Raw genomic sequence first — 20,529 nt, 5'->3', positions numbered from 1 at the left:
GTGTCAATTTCTCTCTCTAAAAATCCCTAACTAATTTCTCTCTCTCTTGCATATATCATCATCGTGTCAAATCCACGGCAGCGTCGCCTTCAATCCGCCGGTTGAGCAACCGTTTCAGTCTTAGTTGTCAGATTCCGGCAGCCTCTAACCGGATCGGAAGTTTCCATCATCGACTTAAATTATTTCTCTCCCTCTATCTTTTCATATTATCTATCTATCAACCAGACTACGACCCCTCTTTCCCTCTTGTTGTGTTAAAGCCACTTTGACCATTCTACCCTTTTTCCAAATGTTATTTACGTTTTTATCCTAACTGAACCGAGTTTCCCGCTTTGGTTAAACGAATCAGTATCCCACTATGTCCGTTAAATCTCACGGCGTTGAAGGGGCGTTACGAAAGCGAAAAGAGAGAGAATCAAATTTTGACGACGTTATTAAACCGTCAAAACTAACAGCAACAACAACAACAACAACAACAACAACAACAACGGTAAGGTCAGGTAAGAAAGAAACTGAGCCGACTAAAGGTAATCGGCTCTTAGCCGGTTACTTGGCTCACGAGTTTTTAACTCAAGGGACTCTTTTGGGCCAAAAATGGGACCCCGTAAAAGCAGAAGCTTTTCCGATCTCCCCACGTAAGCCTAGTCTGAAGATGAGAAGAACGGCGGAGATGAAAGTAGCTCCAACGATGGTGCCACGTCAAACATATGCTGAGGTGGCGAACTTGTTGAAATGTGATGGGGTCCATATAGAAGAGATTGTAAATCCAACTCAGCTTGCTAGGTGGTTACAAATGTGAGAGAGGTATGTGGGGACACGTGGTTGATTTTGATTGGTTTCTATTTGTATACGTAAGATACTCTTCAGCCCTCACGCATCAAGTGCTCTCTCTCTCTCTCTCTCTCTCTCTCTCAGGAAGCAAGAAGCTGATAAGTTCTATATTTGTAGAGAGAGAGAGAGAGAGAGAGTAGTGGTACTGTGGTAGAGTATTGAGAGTTTTAGTTTGAATAGGACGTCTGACCTTGAAATCTCCTTTTCTTCTCTCTGTAGAAATATAATTGAATGATGATGATACGTCCTCCTCACTCACTGTTGTCTACAATCTATATTTGTTGTTTCTTTTGATCAGGCTAGTAGGAATGATCATAGAGTATGATGAAACATGACTATTTTGGAGGGAATTCTTTTGGGTTGTTGTTGAAATGGAGGGAATTAGTTTGTTTCCAAGAATATTGGTCATGGGTCATGTTACTTGAAATTTCTAATATTATTGCTTACAAAATGTTAGTATGACCGAAAAAGCAGTCTGAAATCCAACCAAAGTATAAGGTCGGGCAATTGATAATGGCATGGGGCGAACCCGATGTCCATATTAGATTTCAGCCTGATTTCAACTGTAAGCATGTCTATATAGTATAGGCTTTTTTAAGCCATTGTCACAATAGAGATTTTGAGCATATTTTTACAAAATTTATTGCATCTCCTTTTTTTTTGGCGAGCTAGAGAGATTGATAGGATGGATGAGATACGGTAGATCGGAATAAAAATTATAAGTAACTAGGATCACTGAATTTTTTTAAATAAAGGTGATTCTTTACTCACCATTTCTTTCTTACTTCTTTTAGGCTTCAATTACTTACACACTGTCTATTTAGAGCATTTTCTATCTATTAAAATAGTGCAAGAAATATGCAACTAAGCATGCCAATAGTTGTATAAATATATATATATATATATATATATAACAGTTAGATTCAAATCAAATAGGGGATGCATAATGTATAGTTTACCTTATCAACGAGAAAGGGTCTACCCAAACACGCAAGCGATAGATGGTGACGAAATCGCCCCCTGTTGGACTAATAGAAGAAAAGGTCTAGCATGAGAGAAAAGAGCAAGTCAAGTAAGCCAAGGACAACTCGCTATTAATCACTTAATCTGATATTCTATTTCACAATCGTTAACCTTTTACTTAAAAAAATTGTAACATACGCAAAACTTTCGAAATTTTTTTTAGAACATCCGCGGATGAAATCCACACTCAAAAAACACAAATCCCTAAATTTTGTTTTTGTTCATGACTTTTGGGTTTGAAGGTGAATTAGCAAGTCATCCTTGACTTAGTTGGCTACTAACTAAACAAAGACTCTTAATCCTCATGTAATACCTCTCTTCTTCTCAATGTTACTCCCACTGAGCTACCTTGGAATTGGGATGCCTCAAACTATGTCTAGTGGCCTTTCTATTTATAGATAGACTTTTAAGTATCCTTTCTCTTTCTCTTCCACAAGAATATATTCAATTTCCAACAATGCAAAGTGCTAAGCGTACAAACCTCATAAAATCTATATATAAACGTGAGCGAAGACTGACCGTCCGATATCGAGACAAGTTACAATCTCAAGATGACTTTATAGAATCATCCCAATCCAACAATTTACACACTAAGTGCAAAAAATGTCTGTATATATAGAATTTTTAATTCTAGTAGCTAATACTCTTATTCTGCCAAGTAGCTAGTGAACCCTAGCTTTTTAATGGAATCACAATAAGTGGGTACGGAAGAATGTTACATTTTGACTTTTAGTTACAAACTAATAGTATATTTTTCCTTTCATAATTTTGTTGAGAATAAAACTAAGTCAACCTATAATGGTACCACTATTAAACCCAACTTTATACAAAATAAAATAAAATACCTTATTAGTGCCATTCCATCCCAACTGCACCAACCCATATCACATCACATTACCCTTCCACCCTAACAAAGTCAAATGCTTCTTTTTTTTTCTATGCTTTGAAGTGAACCAAGTAATCTCATCGACCACATACATGTATTCTTAATAAAGTTTTATTTAGATTCGAGTTTGGCAGGTCAAAGACATTCGAGATTAGTAGTTCACTTGCATTATCTAGCGAAGATATCTTCTTTGAACGAGGAATTCTAAGAAAGAGAGGAACATGCTTTCATGAATATCACTAGGCAAGAGTATGTAATATCAATTCCAAGTTCATACAAACTAATAAGGCACAATCAAGTTTTACTAGTAGATAAGAGTAGCATAAAGATTCCTAATCATCCACAAAGCATGCAACAAAAGAGAGACATCAAGGGTTTATAGTTGGTTTAGTTCCCTTCTCATTCACACGGAATGCAACTATAGATACCTTTAACGCTGGTTTTCTCTGCGCCTCACGTATCGTGTTCTATCGTTGTATCTAGGTCTGTCTTGAGCTCTCTGGGGCACTGGCTCGACTCTCCTTTGTCTCTCAGGTGATCTTTGAACTATTTCTCCGTTTACAAATAGTTCAGCTGCAAATCAAAATGAAAATGCAAATCAAGTTAACGGCTGTAATTCATACTTGTATCAAAAGACGCTAATTGAAACTATTCAAGTACAGAAATATATTTAACCAATTATGTGATTGACTTTTCAGGTTTATTAATTGTAGAGCAGAATAATATCGATAAAGCCAATGAGACCAATCTGGCAATCTATAATAAAAATAAAATAAAAAGTCTATAAAATGTCACCAATTAAGACCAACAATGGAAGGAAGACGATTGCTGCTAAGGTTGAACTTCGTTAAATCATTTGTGAACTCTATATCAGCTGAAGAGAACGAGGAAACCTAAATACTTGACAAAGATTTCTAGTGTGGATTGCTAGTGATCGTAGTGTGCGTTTTCACCATCACAAGACTACTCTACTTGACTACTTGGCATATCTCAAAAGCAAAGACGAAACGAAATCAACAAATTCATGTCTTAGACAGAAGAGGCAGCTATCCTTATCCATGTGAATATAATTAAAGAACGAGAAGTAAAAATAGGGAGTCGTGTTTTAAAGTTCGGCAGATGCACATGCACTCGACCAGTGCCTTAAGGCGATTCGATCAGCTTTCACCTCGAGTACAGATGTATAGCCAAAAGGAATAAGAGATCCCATGATAGTGCATCCGAATTCAGAGTAAGATAGATACAGCCCTAGGCCTTTTCGTTTTCTCAACTTGAGATGTGTAATTGAACTAACACTGTGGTTCTCCAGTACCAACCTATTCCAAATTTTCGAAGATTACAGACAACACTTGTCAACTCTTGAAAGACATGACCTAAATTTCTAAGTGGGTAAGAATTCCTATCGACCACATCACCACAGAGCTTTGACATTTGCAAATGTCACACCACATATATATACATGTTATGTTTTTAAATGCTTACCTCCATAGTCCTTGTTTTCGGCATCGACATATGAATCAGGAAGCACAAACAGAACACCAGGCAAACCTACAGACAAAAGAACTAATCACTATGTGCAAACAACAATTTCACCGGACATTAAGTGATAGTGAATTGTGAACTAAGTTTGCAAACCTTCAAGCTTATTTGATGTCTCCTCGTCGATCTCACATCCGAAACCGAAATACCTTTCACATGAAACATTGTATATCTTCCTCTTTGCTTCTTCTTCACTAAAATCATATACAAAACATTTAAACACTCACAACACAAGTAAAAAATGAAGAACAAAAAAAGGATTACAAACGAAAAAATTTCATTGGAGTACATGAAAGCGTGATCAAACATAAACAGATAATCGAAACAAAAGCCGAGACCGTTAAAGGAATTCCAAATGTTCATATCTACAAGTAAAATTAGGAGATAGTTCTTACCCAGATATATTCTAGTCCTGAATAGCCTTATATTCATTGACTAAATGACAGTTCAACCAAAGAGATAAAACAATCGAATCCAACAAAGAATTTTAACATCCTAAAACCCTAATTACAGAATCTATAAAGCATCGATTTCCTCATTGTTCCTACTAAACAGTTATTAAATGAAAACCCAAAGCTTTAAACACAAAATGAAATCATATTTGTTTACCTTCCAAGAACCTTAGCTAGGGTTTGAATGTAACAATCAATCATCTGTTGTTTAGTAGCACCTTCACCACCAGGTTTATCCATAACAATAAGCCAATGTTCATAATCACAACCAGGGAACAAAGGAGCCATCTCAGTAGGTGGACGGTCACTGAAGTTTGAACCAGAGTTTAATGGCGAGTACGAATCGTTACCGGATCGGTTAACTCTGCATCGAACCGTATTTAAACGGATTGAAGAAGGAGAAATTACTTGAATAGCATGAGAGAGAAGGAAGGCATGTCGTTTGGGTCGGACGAAGCCTGGGAGTTGAAGAGATTTTGATATACAGGAAGAAGAGGAAGAAGAAAGGAGACGTTTTGGAAGAGTGAAAATGGGTTTGGAAAGTAGGGCAGCTCGAGCTATGGCTGCTGCCATTGTTGTAGCTGGCTGGCTAGGGTTTTGAATTTCAGGGTTTATGCTCTGAAGGAAGAAGAAAGAAGGCAGAGAGAGATAGATAAAGAAGAAGGGTTTTGGGGGAAATGGTATTTATCTAGATTTTAATTTTATAATTTCTTATCCGATTGCTACCAAAAATGAAATCCAGCCAAAGCCCATTATTATAATTTAAGGGCACACGCACAGCCACCTTGCCTCTCTACCAGACCATTTAGGAATTTGTCGACCAATGTCTCATCTCTAGGTCACTACCACCTTGACTCTATGGACTATGAAGGATCATTTAGGAATCCGTTGACCAATGAATGTATCATCTATTGACGAACTTTACTCGGACAAGAGAGCTCGAGAAAGTAAGCGTACTCTAGACTTGAACCATTTCGAGAGGTCTTGGACTCTCCAGTTCAAAGGTGTCAAACTGTCTAGTCTAACGGTCTCGGACTGGTTCGAGTTTGAGATCACTCAAATATTCTAGATTTGAGGGAACCAATTCATTTACAAATCACTCTAATATCACTCAAAATCAACCTCAAAAAGATGATATGCATTTTTTGAAGGATTTAACCACTTCAAAAACTTTCAAAAACTAGATCAAAAGATAAAAACATAACGGAAAAATAAAATTTTTAGAACCGATTTTTAATAAGAAAATGAGGTGTTGTGAAATCAATCTTTATTCAATTTCTTCAATTAACGAACTATAAATAGTACCAAGATCACTTGAATACTCTAGATTTGAGGGAAACAATTCATTTACAAATCACTCTAATATCACTCGAAATCAACTTAAAACTGATGATAAACTTTGAGTTTTGGTATAGGAAAAACATTTTTTTAGCAAAAGCAGTGCATTAGATAGGGAGATCACTCTTTTTAGAATAGGAAGGGATACACGATTTTTTTTTTTTAAATATCTCAAATTTATACTTTGGTCCCTCCCGTCAAACTATTTTGGACCAAAAGAGAAAGAGTATCCTCCTATTCGACTAAAAACCTTCGAGAGAGAAGAAATAATCCTGTTGGACCTAAAACCTTCGATCAAATCAAAGAGAGAGAAGGGAGATAAACATTCTGAAAAGGAGAAAAGCCCTAAATCTGTTTGATTCTATCAAAAATAGAGATATAGAGATAGAAAACTAAATCCTATATGACTAACACAACACTCATCTCCATAAAGAGTTTGTAATTCTTGTTATTGTTTGATTTCTGCATAGATTTTTAGGGATAACACTAATTAAAGTAACTTTTGAAGATTTCAAGTATCAATAATGATGGTAAACTTTGCAAGTTTTTTAATATTAATGGTAATGTTGATAGTAGTGACGATATTGAGGTTTTGGTTGTTTATGTGAGAGAACTACAAGTGAATAAAATATTAGATTTATTATTAATTTTTATCTAAATCCTTCTATTTTGGCACTATTTATTAAATGGTCTTTATAACGCCATCCTTAACCTAATTTGATAAAGGAAGAGCAAATACATAAATTGACCTTTGTAACGCTCTGCCTTTACTAAATAGTGCTCTTCCTATACCAAAAGCCTAAACTTTTTTTCCTAAAGGATTTTACCAATTTCAACAACTTTTCAAGCACTTGGATCAAAAGATAAAATCATAAAAGAAAATAGGACTTTTAGAACCGATTTATAATAAGAAGTTGAGATATTTAGAAACCTATCTTAGTATCTTTATTATGGTTCTTCACTTAACAAACTATAAATGATACCCATCAAAACAACATGATAAAATCTAAAGATATATTTGTAACATATGAATCAAGAATTTGCGGAACATAATATTTCAATATTTTCCTTCCAAAGCAAACATAACATATTTGTAATGATATATTTTAATTTTTCTTAGGAAACAAATTTCTTTTATTATTACCTCAAAAAATCTTCTTTTCCTAGCTCAGAGAAGTCTATATTTACTATCTTTCCCATCTCTCTCAAAAAAATCGATTTTCCTAGCTCATAAATTAAAGTCTATATTTACTATCTTTCCCATCATCATCATCATCGGCGGCGAGCATCTAGATTAGGTTTGATTGAGAAAGCAAAGAAGGATATAATGGCGAGGACTCCGACGACGTCTATTTATAGATTGATAACCTACGCGAACCAACATGTACTTATTTTTTTTTCCCTCTCTGTCTCTCTCAAGTCTCAATCTATTAAGTTGTTAGAATTATTTGTCTGTTAATTTGGTGTTTTTATTTGTGTACTCAACAATAGGACTACAATGGGAATCATATAATAGGTTTTTTGGGTACAGTCACAGATGATGAGGTAATTCCATTTCCACCACCATTGAATGTTATTGCTTTGAGTTTCACTAACTCCGCAAGAGCAAGGATCGAAAAAGCAGGTGGAAAATGCCAACTTTTTTATCGGCTTCCTCTCGCCTGGCAGAAAGCGTTTGTATTTACCTTCGCCAAACACCATGATACAATCTTCATCTTCAAACCCAACAACAACAACAACAACAACAACAACAACAACAACAACAACAACAACAACAACAATATTAGGCGTAGTAACCAAACAACCATGAGGAATGTCAGAAGCAGAATACAAGAAGGAGGAGGTACTAGCAGCCAGCTAGGGTTTATTATCCTCCTATTCTATAATACTAGTGATTTAGTATTGATTATCTATAACTAGTTTTTCTCTCTTTCTCTTTCTCTTTGCAGAATATTACCACTACTGTATCCCAACAGCAGCGACAGGAGCGGTCATGGACAACGACGATCTCCTTTCTGAAATCCTGATAAGACTGCCTGCAAAAACATTAGGTGGATTAAAAGTTATCAACAAAAGATGGTACTCCTTCATCTCTCATCCTTCTTTTGTCACCAAACACACTACTAGTCTTCTTCAAACAGCAGCTCGAGGAGGTCATTCTACTTTTATTTCGCAATCAATAGAACCTCGTACCACTCTCTTATCTTTTGATTGCCCTTCGCACAATCTCCTTAGTGAAACCACATTTACAGTAAGCTTACCACCTGGTAACCTCTGTACACCAACCATCGATCCTCAACTAAAATTTTTTGCTAGTGGTCGTGGCCTTCTTATCGTACAGACTGGAGACAACACTTACATCTACAACCCTTTAACCAAGAAAAATAAATGTATTCCAGAGCCCTACAAAACGTTATCTTGTAATTATGGAATAATCTTTGGTGGGTCAACTTCCTCCAGCCAGTATGACTATAATAATCACTACACTCTGGTTTGTTTGGTTCAAGCACACGAGGCTTTTAAATTCAAGATTTTTTTGCCAAACAAAAAGCGTTGGAGATACTCCAACAAGTCTTCAAGCATAAGCTATGGTGGCATTAACGGGTTGCAAAGATGGTCTTTATGTAGAGAAATTCTTCCTGTTTGTAATCGACGGATTATACATTGGATAACTTACCATGGATATATTATTGCATTCGATTTGGATAAAGAAGAGAGTAGGATGATTGAAATACCAAAGATCGTATTGGCGGTTGGAGTGGGCTTGGATTGGTGGAAATGTACTTGGCTTGGAGTTTTAGAAGATGAAGTTATTCTTGTCGTGGGTACCTCTAAACATAGTATAGTAACTTGGGTACTCCATGATTATGAAAACAACAAGTGGAAAATTAAGAGAATAGATGTGATAAATTTTGGAAGTGTTCCTGTAGTTTATATTATACCATTGTTCTTTGATGGTAAGAGATTTTTGTTAACCATCTCAACATATACCTGCTACAAGCCTGGGTGGCATCTACATTTACGGATGGAACATGATGTCCGGACTGGTGTTTCAAAACCTTTACGTTCCGAAGGTACTTTCGGTTTTGCAGGTTCTTTACTGTGTTTTCCTATTACAAACACTCTTACTGAGGTTTAGAGACGCAACCGAAATTTGGTTAGGAACTTATCATGAAATTTAGGTATCTATTTTTGGTTAAAAATCAATTTTATTTTTTTATTGTACTGGTGTACTGTATTTATTATGAATTGCACAATTGTTTTTTTTTTTTTTTTTGGTGTTCTGGAACTGTACCAGTTTATTTATGGATTCCTTGGGTATTGAATTAGTGCATGGCCAAAACAAACATTATACTCAGTTTGAAGTTTTTTAGATTATTGTCAATTATATATATAAGCAACATAAAAGTGTTACGAATTTTTGAAGAACAAGTTGCAAGAATAAGCGGAGAGAATACGTTTTTTTAGGGGCGAGACAATTGGAATAATAGATTTAGTGTTTGGATTGATGGCTTACTGGCAGGTTGTGATTGCAGAAGTAATCGATATGTAGTTGATTGAAATCCAAATGTTCCCTAAGTTGTATGCATGGAGGGAAAATTTGAAACAAGTGGAAAATTAAGAGAAAATATGTGATAAAACCCGGGAAGATTCTCATAGTTTATATCAAACCATTGTTCTTTGATGGTCAAAGATTTTTATTAACCATATTATCCAACATCTACAAGTTTGGTCGCCAGGTACTCGTATGGTCGGAACATGATGTCCGAACTGGTGTTGTAAGATTTTTACGTTTCGGAGGTCATTCATCTTTTAAAGGTCCTATACAGTGTGTTCATATTATAAACACTCTTACCGGGGTTTAGATGGGCAACCAAAGTTTGATTAGAAACTGATCATCAAATTTAGGCATTTACTAATATAGTTTTTTTGTTTCTTATTTTACTGGTATACTGTTATCTTCATCCCGAACAATAGTAAGAAAAGTAATAGTAGGGAAGTGACTGGCCTCACTAGACATTTTTTTTTCTTTTTTTTGTTGAAGAGGCCTTTTTTTTAAGAAAGATGTTGAAGAGGCCTTACTAGACCTTTTTTTTTGCTGACAAAGCCTTACTAGACTTGGTCACTTGGGTCTTCAAAATTGAAAAAAACTAAATGGAACTAGATATTGATAAATTAGGTTTTATTTTGGCTCTCACACTAGATATATTATGCTAGCAACAGCCAACAAGAACATCAGTGTACTTCTTCAAGAATCAGAAGGTAAAGGACTCTTTAATTAAATCATACAATCAATCATATAATGACAGTCTAAGGTAAGCTATTCTAGTTCTGAAACTAGAGAGACATCGAAAAAAAAGAACTCCAAATAACAGCTAAAACACACGGAATGTGACAGTACAGTATTAAAGAGAATACTAGGAAAGAAGTATCAAAATAGTAGTTATGAACTTCAGAGAGACAAAAAAGTAACTAGGGCAACGCAATCCAATCAGTCAAAAATCTGTCGTCGTCCTGTTAGAGCTACCACCGGCCGAATAAAGAGAGATGAAAGAATCAGCTATTGTGCTTGGTTCGAGAGAGAGAGAGGGAGAGAGAGAAGGTTTCCTTGTACTGAATAACCACTGGACTTGTTTAATTTACTGTGGTTGAGTCTGTCTGGAATGAGCACCACCATACCCGGCACCACCATACCCGGAACCATAACCCATCTGTCCACCCTGTTGAGCACTGCCATAGTTTGATGCTTGTGAGGGGTCAGTTCTCCAATAACCTTGATTAGCATCACCACCGCCAAAGTTCCCCGTGTAGCCTGAACCTTGTTGATCTCTACTGGCACCTCCACCGTTGTTACTTGGGGAATTACCAACACGTCCTCCAACAGCGCCATACGTGCTTGGATTAGCAGCATAAGATCCGTCATTTCCAGCATATCCATAACCTTGATTCCCGTAACTGCCAGCTCCACCATTTGGTGATTGACCAGTTGGTGCCGAAACAGCAGGACCACTACCAGCAGCACCTGTGGCATTCCAAGGAGCTGTATTCCCATACCCTGCATTTGCACCATAAGTCGCAGCCCACGAGCTCCCTGGAGCACCGGGTGGGCCACTTACATAGCCCCCAGCATTTGGAGCACTGGGGTTTGCATAAGGTCCAGCAGGCCCACTGAACCCTGCATTACCTCCTGGATAGCCGTAACCACCATAACCATTATTTGAAGCACCATATCCATAGCCACCACCTGCCCCATAGCCACCAGCAGAACCATATGGATAACCACCTCCGGTAGCCTGAGGTTGGACGTACCTATTTGTTTCCATTCGAGAATCATATGAACCACTATTTGCGCCAGAACTACCATAACCCTGGTAACCTTCACCGTTTGTACGGCCACCACCACCACCAGCGTTTGAATCTCTTGGAAGAGCTCGTTTGACTTCCACAAGTTTTCCACCCAAATCGTGGAAGGACTTGATTAGAACTCGATCAACTGCATCTTCAGTATCAAAAGAGATGAAACCAAAACCACGAGGTCGTTGGGTGTTCGGATCATGCATAACCACTACATCTGTAACATCACCAAATGCCTCGAAATACTGACGAAATCCTTCCTCGGTCAAGGTTGCGGGCAAGCCTCCTACAAATATCTTCTTTGTCTTAATATTACCCCCGCTTCCAGAGTTCCTACCAGCATTAGGGTTACCAGATCTACCAGCTGTGTTCTGTTCATCTCTTGATAAAGCCCTTTTAGCTTCTACCTGAAAAACAAATCAAATGTTACATCTCAATAAGGATAGGTACGAATAGAGTCTTCCGACGCAGTGATAAATGCCTAAATCATAAATCACCCATCTGTTTACATTTTAACTGCAACAAAGACTTCAAGCTTAAGCATGGGCAAATAGATCATTTCAATTCAGAACTTGTTTACAATTAAGGCTAAAGTAGACTCCTTTAGGTCAAAATGATATAATGGAGGGCAACCAATGTAATGCTAGAGGTGAATCCCCTAACAAATCTAGATTGTGTGATTCAAACAATTCAATCTTAGTAGATCGTACAAAAGAATCATAAATAAACCCTAGATAGATCAATGAGAAATGAAGTCATAAAATAGAGTAAAAAGTCAAAATGAGGTAAAATTGATGAATACCCATTAAAAATGAGTAAGAAACTAAGAGAATCAGTCAATTAAATCAATAAAATTTAAAGATCAAGAAACAAGATTATTTGGGAAAAACTCACAGTTCTTCCATCAATTATATGTTTATCTTGAAGAACAATATCAAGAATAGAAGGATCTGAAAAGACAACGAATCCAAATCCTCTGGGTCTACCAGTGATCTTATCACGCATAATAACAGTTTGAACAACTTCCCCATACTTGCCAAAATACTCATTGAGCTTCTCTTCTGATGTCTCCCATGAAATACCTCCTATGAACAACTTCCCTTGATCTGAATCCATTTCTCTCTCTCTCTCTAGATCTTGATTTCTTTTTTCTTCCTCTCTCTCACTCTCTCTCTCTCTCTCTCTCTAGTCTTTTTAGTGTGAGGGAGGGAAGAGAAGATGAGGGTTTTGAGCCAAATATGCCGACTTCAGCTTCCATGGAAATATCTATTGAGGAAATAAGGAACAAAATTTTGTTCTTTTTTAATGGATGGTTGAGATGACTTTGATTTTCTTTGTTCAAATCAACGGTTCTGATCTATTTATATGGAAGGGAAGGTATTGGGTTGATGGGGCACAAAACACGACCCTAACTGGTAAGACAAAACAAATTTCGAACTTAACATCTTCTTTTGTTTAGCCTCTTCCATCCGACCAAATAGCATTTTTTTTTTTTTTTTGGGTAATCGGGCCAAGCGAACGAGGCCCCGTAAAATGTTGTTTGACCGGCCCAGAGCTTAGCTAGAGTTAATAGTTTCGTCTACGGTCTGCATAGCCTTTGACCATTCAATCAGTTGTGGTCCTATCACTAATGTTTCACTATCCCCTGTGTTAAGGAGTCCGCCACTACACCAGTTCACAAGACACAACCCGACCATACTTCTATTTGATATAGTGTGAGTCACAATTAACTATATCGTTATTATTTCAAAGGGCCCTCGATCAAGGCGAGTCCGTCAGCCACAAGCTCACCCGTCACGAACAGGTTATGCAAGTTCATATAACATTTATCTTAATAACCACGTCACCAGTTTATGCGTAAGGACCTATATTTGTTACGGTATAAGTTCGTCTACAAATTGGTTATGTCATGTGCTGTCTATGTGTGTTGTTGCTGTCTATGTCCCACATGACGTAGCAAAGCAAGGGATGTTTATATGTCTTACAATGAGACCAGTCACAGTCTATTTCTAAATGAATCATTCTCATTATCTCATATCCAAATGATTTTACAGTCTCATATGACATGTAGAATATAAATATCTACATTTTTAAAGGGGTGATAGAATGTCTGAAAGTGTCCGCTGATTTGCAGAAATTTGACTTGAAATACCACATTTTACCCAACAACAACACACATTCCTGTTTCAGCCCTAATTTGGCACAACAGTTTGAGCCTTTGAGGCATTCGATCATTTTTACTACTACAAATTGAGGTAGCTTAATCCAGTAAAAATCTCCCACCTGGAATTACAAGAGGTAATTTTCCACATCAGCAATCTCACTTTTCCTTTTTATTATTTATTAAACTAGCAGCTTCTTCACCAATCATTACAACTCCTAACGGTCATATTTTCACACATTTGAATTATCCTTACCGTTTTATCCTCCTCCTTAACCTCATCTCCCCCACACTTCTACCCAACCCTAACTCTCTCTCTCTCTCTCTCTCTCTCTATCATCTAATCATGAAGTACTTCTATCCGATCTCTCTCCCTTAATATCAATCCAGGGGAGTCTCCAAAACCAAAATAAAGATCTAAAAATGGGGTGTTTTCTTGCCTGTTTAGGTTCTTCCAAAAATCGAAAACGGCGAAAACCAGCTAAAAGAGTCCAACCTAGAGCTGAAGTAATAATCCCTTACTAAGTTTCATCATTTATGGACTGCTTAATGTTATTTTGTTTCCTTATTTTTGTTAGAATAATATATGTAATAGTTAGGGGTTGTTTAGTAATTTGCCCTTTAAGGGCCTTTTAGTCTTTTATCATTAGTATATATTTGTTAAGTTGTAACCCTAGTTTAATAATGAATGAGATTCATAGCCTCCACAATGTTTCTCCTCTTCCTTCTTCTCTTTGATTATTGTTGTTGATTTTAACATGGCATCAGAGCCTTAGATCTTAAAGGATGTAAAACTTTTCCGTCATTAGAGAGTTATTAGATAGAAGTTTCTTGGATTTTTAGGTGGGATATTTAGGTTGTTAGGATTGGTCCGTTTGGGAATTTTGGTTGGCGTTTTGGTAAGGTGGTTCTGTGGATTTGTTTACGTGGTTTGTTGAAGGTGTTTGGTGGTTTTTTTTTGGTTGAGATTTAAGCAGGTAGTCCGGTTGGGTGAAGGCCATGTTTGGTTTGGAAGAAGGTTGGGCGGTTTTTGAAAGAATCGGCACTTAGGTGGTTTTGGAAAATGTGGTTTTTGGATTATGGTTTTTGGTTTGTATGGTAGAAGAAGGGTTGGACGTGTTGCCGGTTTTTTAGATTGGGCAGTTTTTGAAAGAAGGAAAACAGGGAGTGGTGGTTGGTGATTCTTTTGTTGGCTGTTTGGAGAATTGGATTTTGCTTCTCGTGGTTTTGATTATTGTTGGTTGTTTTCAAGACTTGGATTGGTTGGTGATATTAGTTGGCGGTTTTGAAGAGTAGGATTTGTAGGCGGTTTTTTTGAAGAGTAGTTTTGATTGGTGGTTTTGTTTTGAGAAGAAGGGTGCGTTTGGATATGATTTTTCGCAGGAAAATTATTTTGTTTTCAAGGGACCGTTTGGCTTCCGCAGAAAAAATTATTTTCTCGTTGCAGATCTGGTATTGTTACTTCGCACTTCTTCTTCGTATTTCTTTAGCTAGTTTGTTTGGTATTGTTTTGATCTTTGGTGTTAAAAAAAAAAAAAAAAAAAGGTGGTTGGTTTGCTTAGTTTCGTTACTCTTCGCGAAATTTTTGAATAAAAAAAGAAGGTGGAATGGTATTGAGTGGGAGTTTTGATTTGATTGGTAGTTTTGAGTGGGCATTGAATGGTAGTATTGAATAGTTTAGGAGGTATTGAATGATAGTTTTGGCTGAGATTTGATTTGAGTGGTTTTAGATAAGATGGTTTTAGAATTTGGAGGAGGTGGTGTTACTGAAAATTTGAAAGTGGTTTTGGATTTGTTATTGAACTTGTTGGCAGTATTGCATTTGAATGTTGACAATATTGCATTTGAATCTTCTTCTTCTTTGGGCAATATTGCATTTGAATCTTCTTCCTCCTCTTTGGGCAGTATTGCATTTGAATCCTTTTCCTCCTCTTTTGGGCAATATTGCATTTGCATCTTCTTCCTCCTTTGGGCAATATTGCATTTGCATCTTCTTCCTTCTCTTTTGGGCAATATTGCATTTGCATCTTCTTCCTCCTTTGGGCAATATTGCATTTGCATCTTCTTTTCTCCAACGATCGCATCTTCTTCTCCGTTTGCAGTTTTGCAGTAATTTGCAGTATTGAATTTTGGTTTGCAGTATCGGATATTGGATTTTGGTGGGCAATATTGGATTGTCGATTTGGTTGCCTGTATCGGATTTTGGTTTAGCAGTATTGGATTTTGGTTTGCAGTATTGGATATTGGATTTTGGTTTAGCAGTTTTGCAGTATTTGGTTTAGCAGTGACTTGTTCACCAATTCACACTCGGTTCCACGCTTTCGTTGCTTAGCTAGCAAACTCTCGATGCTTTTCAAAATCGCACCGTGAGTTTGAGGGAGGGTGTTAGAATAATATATGTAATAGTTAGGGGTTGTTTAGTAATTTGCCCTTTAAGGGCCTTTTAGTCTTTTATCATTAGTATATATTTGTTAAGTTGTAACCCTAGTTTAATAATGAATGAGATTCATAGCCTCCACAATGTTTCTCCTCTTCCTTCTTCTCTTTGATTATTGTTGTTGATTTTAACATAATCTTCTTGTTCAAAAAATGTTCATAGGTGAAATTGCTGCAGGGATATGGATCATATGAACCTCTGGAATCCAACGAGTCACCGGAGCAACAGATCGTAGAAAAACCCATCACTCCTATCTCTGTATCGAGGTTAGTTATCGATCTTTATCGGGTTTTTGATTCTTATATTTCTAATAGCATCTCAGAAAGTCTTTTTTGTTTTGTAGAAATAAACTTGAGGATCAATTGAGATTTAAGATAAAAAAGAAGGTAACTTTTGATTTGAATGTTAAAGTATATGAGAGGGTTTCATGTCAAGAATTTGGAGATAGTTTATTACAGTGTGAGGATGAGGAAGAAGAACAAGGAGAGAAGGAAAAAACCCAACTTTTCGAAGATAACTTGGGTTTTTCTAGTATGGGTTGTTTTCCTTCTAATCATAGATATGGAAATTGTATAGACAGTGATGACGAATATGAAGAAGTCGAATCAGATTTAAGTGATTTTGATGAAGAAGATGATGAAGATTACGTCGAAGTTGAGGAGGTTACCTGTCCTTTAATACTGAATCAAGTAAAGAAGACTCATTCTGTACTCAATCCTGTTGAAAACCTAACTCAGTGGAAAGCAGCAAAGATCAAAACACCATCACCATTAGTGAAGGAGAAGGAGAATATTCAGTTGGAAATTGAACCAAACCCAGAACTTGCTTTCAAGCAATCATCATCCCCTTTCAGTTTCAATTCAAGAGTTGATCAATCTTTCAGTTTTAACACAAAAATTGATCAAACTTTGAGCCTTAACTCAGATACTAATCAATCAAGTACTCACAAGCAAGAAATAGCTATGGATGCTATGGATGCTAGCATTTCAACCTGGTGGTTGTCCTCCTGTCAAAGCACAAACTCCATCATGAGTGGCAAATTTCCTATTGAGACAGGTTTCACTGCAGTAAACAAATCTCAAAGATCACATTCATCGACAAATCGCGAAGATCGTCCGTTATTGAGTGCTCTAACTCTATAAGAACCTGAAGATGAGTTTTCGAGTTCCTCGTTACCAAGAGAAACACCAACTTCATAACTCAGACGAAATGCTCATGTTGGATACTCTAGGCAGCTAATGGAGTCATACAAACAAGCCTACCAGATTCAAATTCGGGTTTTTCTATTAGTTAAGAAATTCGAAACAAAACCAATGAAGTAGGACGTAAGAAGATCATCTGCGAGTGTCTCTTCAGATGAATTTGTTTGCAGCTTGCAGGATAAAAGAGTGAATTAGGGTTTCTTCCAGACAGGGTCGGAGAGAGCTTTACAGAAAGGAGTTGCCAAAGCTTATAACAGTTAGATAGAGTTTGACATAATATTCCATTGTGGTTTTCTGTGTTTGCATACGATTCATTCGTTATATTTGTGAAGATTTGATTGGTTTTAAATGTTCATGTTCAGTCAAGAATTTAAAGTCTTTTGAGCCACCTACAAAGAACCAATAACAAAAATTCCCTTTTGAACTGTTCTTCGGGTTAATAATACGAGTTTAATGCGATCATATGTGAGTTTATACCGGCACAAAAGATAACATTATGCATTTCGGTGAATGAGAATGTTGAGTTTAAATAGACATTAAAAGATCAACTCTATGAAATTCGAAATATATAACACCACTACTACAACAAGAAAGTTATGGTTGTCTTTATACGTGTCATCGAAAAGAATATATAACAACTCTATGAAATACGAACCTTTCATATAAACCACAGGAGCCAACTCAATATTTGTCTCAATGTTTCCTCTAGATGAAAAAGCCGAACCAAAATCAAAACCAAAACAAGTGACACAGCTTTATGTTGTTATGTTGATCTTCAAATAGACTAGTGGAGAGATCTCGGCTATTGTTGAATCAAACTGAAGGTTAGAGCTGGAAGCAGTAGTAAATTTTTAGACTTTATGCAGTCATAGTTACTAATGATAAGCTGGTCTGGTTGAATAAGATCTACAATATCGTGCAAATACATGGATCTGAATTCTCCTCGTCACTGTCACTTGCATCACTACAAGAAAATCATGATCGAAGAGTGAGATAAACATGAACGATCGAAGTTATTAATGATATTCTATCACGTCGAACCAAGTTACGGGTGATCCCTAGATTAACTCACAAGTAGTCGCAAAAACTATTCATTAGAAGCAAGACTATAATTACGAGACGAAGGTTATACTAGAAAATGAAGTTAGACACAATAACAGTTTCTAATCATCATCTATTAACTATAGTACCTCAACAACTACAAAATTTTCTTAAAAAGAGATCATGATATCGATCCTAATAATACTAACCAAATATATTTGTTCATATAATGTTTCCTTTCCGAACTAAGGTGCAAATAAACAAGAAGAAAAACGAACACTAATACTGCTCGAAAGTGCAATTCGTCAAATTTTCAGATAACACCCAAATACTAGACAAACGGAACGATAGCAACAAAGAGGTTTCTGTAAGTACCGCCTCTCTACTTGGCGTATTAAGCCCCCCAAATCCGAATCCAGTCTCTCACAAATACAAGTAGAGAGAAGAAAAGTTAACTATTGTTTTCAGATCAATTGCTCTTGATTGTTCACTAGAATCACATAAACCCCTATCTTAATTCTCATCAACTAATGTTGTTTAATTCTATCTTAATTCAAGACATTAAATTACCCAATTTTATGTAGCCATTCATGGAAATAGACAAATTCATACAAATTTACCATCAAAACCCACAACTTCCAATCGAAATCACAAGATTAAATTATCATAGCTTCTTAAATTATCACAAAAAAATCATCAAATTGAACATAAAAATTATACCTTGGTTGGAATTCTAAAATCTCCACAAGTTTATTTCCATTCTTATCATTCCACTGAACTTTCCTCCCAGACTTTTCTGATTTATTCGTCTTCTTCGACATTCCGCCTTTCCGAGGTGACAGCAAAGAACTCAATTCATCTTTCTCATCTTCTTCTTCTTCTTCCTCTTCCACTTTTGGAGAATCTAAATCATCTGTCAATCCGTTGTTTTTGCAATTTTCAGGGGTTTTAAGGTCAGTATCCATCAATCACCCAAAACAGAAATCTCGATTTGAAAGCAGAATTGTTTTCAATTAGTTTAAGAAGAGGAACTTGTAATTCTGGTAATCATGATCTATCAATGGATCCATATCCAAATCTGAAACCCTAAAATCAAAACTAAAACAGAATCAACAAAAATGAAAATTACCCATTACCCATTTCTCTCTCTGGTTAATGAGGGTTAGGGAATTTGGAATCCCTAACAAGGGGATTCTGAAATTGGATTGATTTGATGAAGAAAAGAAAAACTTCACTTAAAAAAATAGAAGAAAAAATTGAAGAGATGGTTAAGATTAAGATTCAGATCGAAAATTGAGCAAAAATTGAGTAAGAAAACGGTTGAGTGGAGTAATCTAAATTAAAAATAGGGCAAATTAATTGCAGATAGTAACAGAATTGAGATGTGATTAATGAAGAAGAGAAGAGAAGAGGAAGGAGAAAGATGGAATTAAAAGAGTTGACTTCAATATCAAGATGATGGCTCTGTTTTTTTATTACTTTACAATTAACGGTTAGAATTTAGTTGGGTGAATTATGGTGGGTCCGACCATATTGAGATTTTGATGATTTGAGGATCTTGATCTAACCCTAGTTGGATTTTTGTTGGAGGAAGTGGAACTTCAGTGGGACCCTTATTCCCTTATTAGAAATTTGAGGATTTAAGAAGACCATAACAATTTTTGGGGTCATTTATTTTATGATTGTCCCTAAATTTTCCCATGAGACAACTTATAGTTTTTGTTGATTTGAGAAACAACAAATGAGACACTATTGCTATTGACAAAACCAAAGAAGAGAGTGCCGGAAAAAGTAGGTCAAAATACGACGTAGACAGATGGTTTCGACCATCTTTCTCAGTTGGATTAAGTGAGAGAGAAACTGGGGTGGAGTCGAACCATCTCGTACATTTCAACTGAATTTAGTCCGCTTCTTCGTATAAACCATTATTTTTTTTGGACATAAAATAAGTTCAAACGATAAAAAGTTGCATCATTTTTCTCGTACCACAACTCTGTCAGCCCATTTAGCAACTAAGTCTTCAACAATTAGTTGATACTATTATTTTCGAGTAGCCTCCACTATGTTCCTTGAGGTCTTGTTCATGGGGCGAGTTCTTATACGACCACCTACCCTCTCATCTACGCAATGTAAGATAGTCGTTGTCTCCCGCACGTGTCACTACGCTCCCACCTAAACCCTCGCCTATGCAGTATGGGAGTAAGTGTGGTTTCTCGCATGTGCCATACGCTCCAACCTCATGTGCCACTGCGCTCCTACTTAGG

At 36.5% G+C, this 20,529-nt stretch overlaps 6 protein-coding genes across 7 annotated transcripts; 3 read left to right on the top strand and 3 right to left on the bottom strand.

The window, feature by feature from the left end:
* LOC147550998 (uncharacterized) lies at positions 1-1,282 on the top strand. Its single transcript, XM_086672412.1, has one exon. The coding sequence runs from the start codon at positions 359-361 to the stop codon at positions 797-799; it is 441 nt and encodes a 146-aa protein (XP_086528538.1). The 5' UTR covers positions 1-358; the 3' UTR covers positions 800-1,282.
* Positions 1,283-2,965: 1,683 nt separating this feature from the next.
* Positions 2,966-5,564, bottom strand: LOC147550997 (multiple organellar RNA editing factor 2, chloroplastic-like). The gene is made up of 4 exons (XM_086671068.1): positions 4,889-5,564; positions 4,376-4,473; positions 4,223-4,288; positions 2,966-3,313 (listed from the first exon to the last, which is right to left on the bottom strand). Exons 1-4 carry the CDS (start codon positions 5,302-5,304, stop codon positions 3,171-3,173), a joined length of 723 nt encoding a protein of 240 aa, XP_086527194.1. The 5' UTR covers positions 5,305-5,564; the 3' UTR covers positions 2,966-3,170.
* Positions 5,565-8,062: 2,498 nt separating this feature from the next.
* On the top strand, positions 8,063-9,208 carry LOC147550996 (F-box protein At1g20360-like). Its single transcript, XM_086668512.1, has one exon. It carries the CDS (start codon positions 8,063-8,065, stop codon positions 9,206-9,208), a length of 1,146 nt encoding a protein of 381 aa, XP_086524638.1.
* Positions 9,209-10,328: 1,120 nt separating this feature from the next.
* Positions 10,329-12,695, bottom strand: LOC147550995 (heterogeneous nuclear ribonucleoprotein 1-like). Its single transcript, XM_086668828.1, has 2 exons — positions 12,319-12,695; positions 10,329-11,831 (listed from the first exon to the last, which is right to left on the bottom strand). The coding sequence occupies exons 1-2, from the start codon at positions 12,538-12,540 to the stop codon at positions 10,710-10,712; spliced, it is 1,344 nt and encodes a 447-aa protein (XP_086524954.1). The 5' UTR covers positions 12,541-12,695; the 3' UTR covers positions 10,329-10,709.
* Positions 12,696-13,793: 1,098 nt separating this feature from the next.
* LOC147550994 (uncharacterized) lies at positions 13,794-17,612 on the top strand. Of its 2 annotated transcripts, none has more exons than XM_086671401.1 (3): positions 13,794-14,092; positions 16,200-16,288; positions 16,366-17,612. In XM_086671401.1, the coding sequence occupies exons 1-3, from the start codon at positions 14,009-14,011 to the stop codon at positions 17,162-17,164; spliced, it is 972 nt and encodes a 323-aa protein (XP_086527527.1). In that variant the 5' UTR covers positions 13,794-14,008; the 3' UTR covers positions 17,165-17,612. The 2 variants fall into 2 exon arrangements, with proteins under 2 accessions (XP_086527527.1, XP_086527526.1); XM_086671400.1 differs by having other exon boundaries at positions 16,185-16,288.
* A 148-nt stretch (positions 17,613-17,760) lies between these two features.
* LOC147550993 (uncharacterized) lies at positions 17,761-19,731 on the bottom strand. Its single transcript, XM_086671402.1, has 2 exons — positions 18,986-19,731; positions 17,761-18,188 (listed from the first exon to the last, which is right to left on the bottom strand). Exons 1-2 carry the CDS (start codon positions 19,228-19,230, stop codon positions 18,131-18,133), a joined length of 303 nt encoding a protein of 100 aa, XP_086527528.1. The 5' UTR covers positions 19,231-19,731; the 3' UTR covers positions 17,761-18,130.
* Between the last annotated feature and the right edge of the window lie 798 nt (positions 19,732-20,529).

This window comes from Eschscholzia californica, unplaced genomic scaffold (assembly GCF_041429995.1).
Source record: "Eschscholzia californica isolate CP2 unplaced genomic scaffold, dmEscCali1.0.p SCAF_3, whole genome shotgun sequence".
NCBI lineage: Eukaryota > Viridiplantae > Streptophyta > Magnoliopsida > Ranunculales > Papaveraceae > Eschscholzia > Eschscholzia californica.
This window is presented reverse-complemented; position numbering and strand designations above follow the sequence as displayed.

Excerpts from the sequence above, each read along its gene's own strand:
- LOC147550998 (XM_086672412.1), top strand. The coding sequence starts at position 359 with ATGTCCGTTAAATCTCACGGCGTTGAAGGGGCGTTACGAAAGCGAAAA.
- LOC147550997 (XM_086671068.1), bottom strand. The coding sequence starts at position 5,304 with ATGGCAGCAGCCATAGCTCGAGCTGCCCTACTTTCCAAACCCATTTTC. Across the intron at positions 4,474-4,888 it reads CTAGCTAAGGTTCTTGGAAG|TGAAGAAGAAGCAAAGAGGA; the intron begins GTAAACAAATAT and ends ATATGATTTTAG. Across the intron at positions 3,314-4,222 it reads CGAAAACAAGGACTATGGAG|CTGAACTATTTGTAAACGGA; the intron begins GTAAGCATTTAA and ends TTTGATTTGCAG.
- LOC147550996 (XM_086668512.1), top strand. The coding sequence starts at position 8,063 with ATGGACAACGACGATCTCCTTTCTGAAATCCTGATAAGACTGCCTGCA.
- LOC147550995 (XM_086668828.1), bottom strand. The coding sequence starts at position 12,540 with ATGGATTCAGATCAAGGGAAGTTGTTCATAGGAGGTATTTCATGGGAG. Across the intron at positions 11,832-12,318 it reads ATATAATTGATGGAAGAACT|GTAGAAGCTAAAAGGGCTTT; the intron begins GTGAGTTTTTCC and ends TTTGTTTTTCAG.
- LOC147550994 (XM_086671400.1), top strand. The coding sequence starts at position 14,009 with ATGGGGTGTTTTCTTGCCTGTTTAGGTTCTTCCAAAAATCGAAAACGG. Across the intron at positions 14,093-16,184 it reads GAGTCCAACCTAGAGCTGAA|GTGAAATTGCTGCAGGGATA; the intron begins GTAATAATCCCT and ends AAATGTTCATAG. Across the intron at positions 16,289-16,365 it reads ACTCCTATCTCTGTATCGAG|AAATAAACTTGAGGATCAAT; the intron begins GTTAGTTATCGA and ends TTTGTTTTGTAG.
- LOC147550993 (XM_086671402.1), bottom strand. The coding sequence starts at position 19,230 with ATGGATACTGACCTTAAAACCCCTGAAAATTGCAAAAACAACGGATTG. Across the intron at positions 18,189-18,985 it reads ATTTTAGAATTCCAACCAAG|TGATGCAAGTGACAGTGACG; the intron begins GTATAATTTTTA and ends ATTTTCTTGTAG.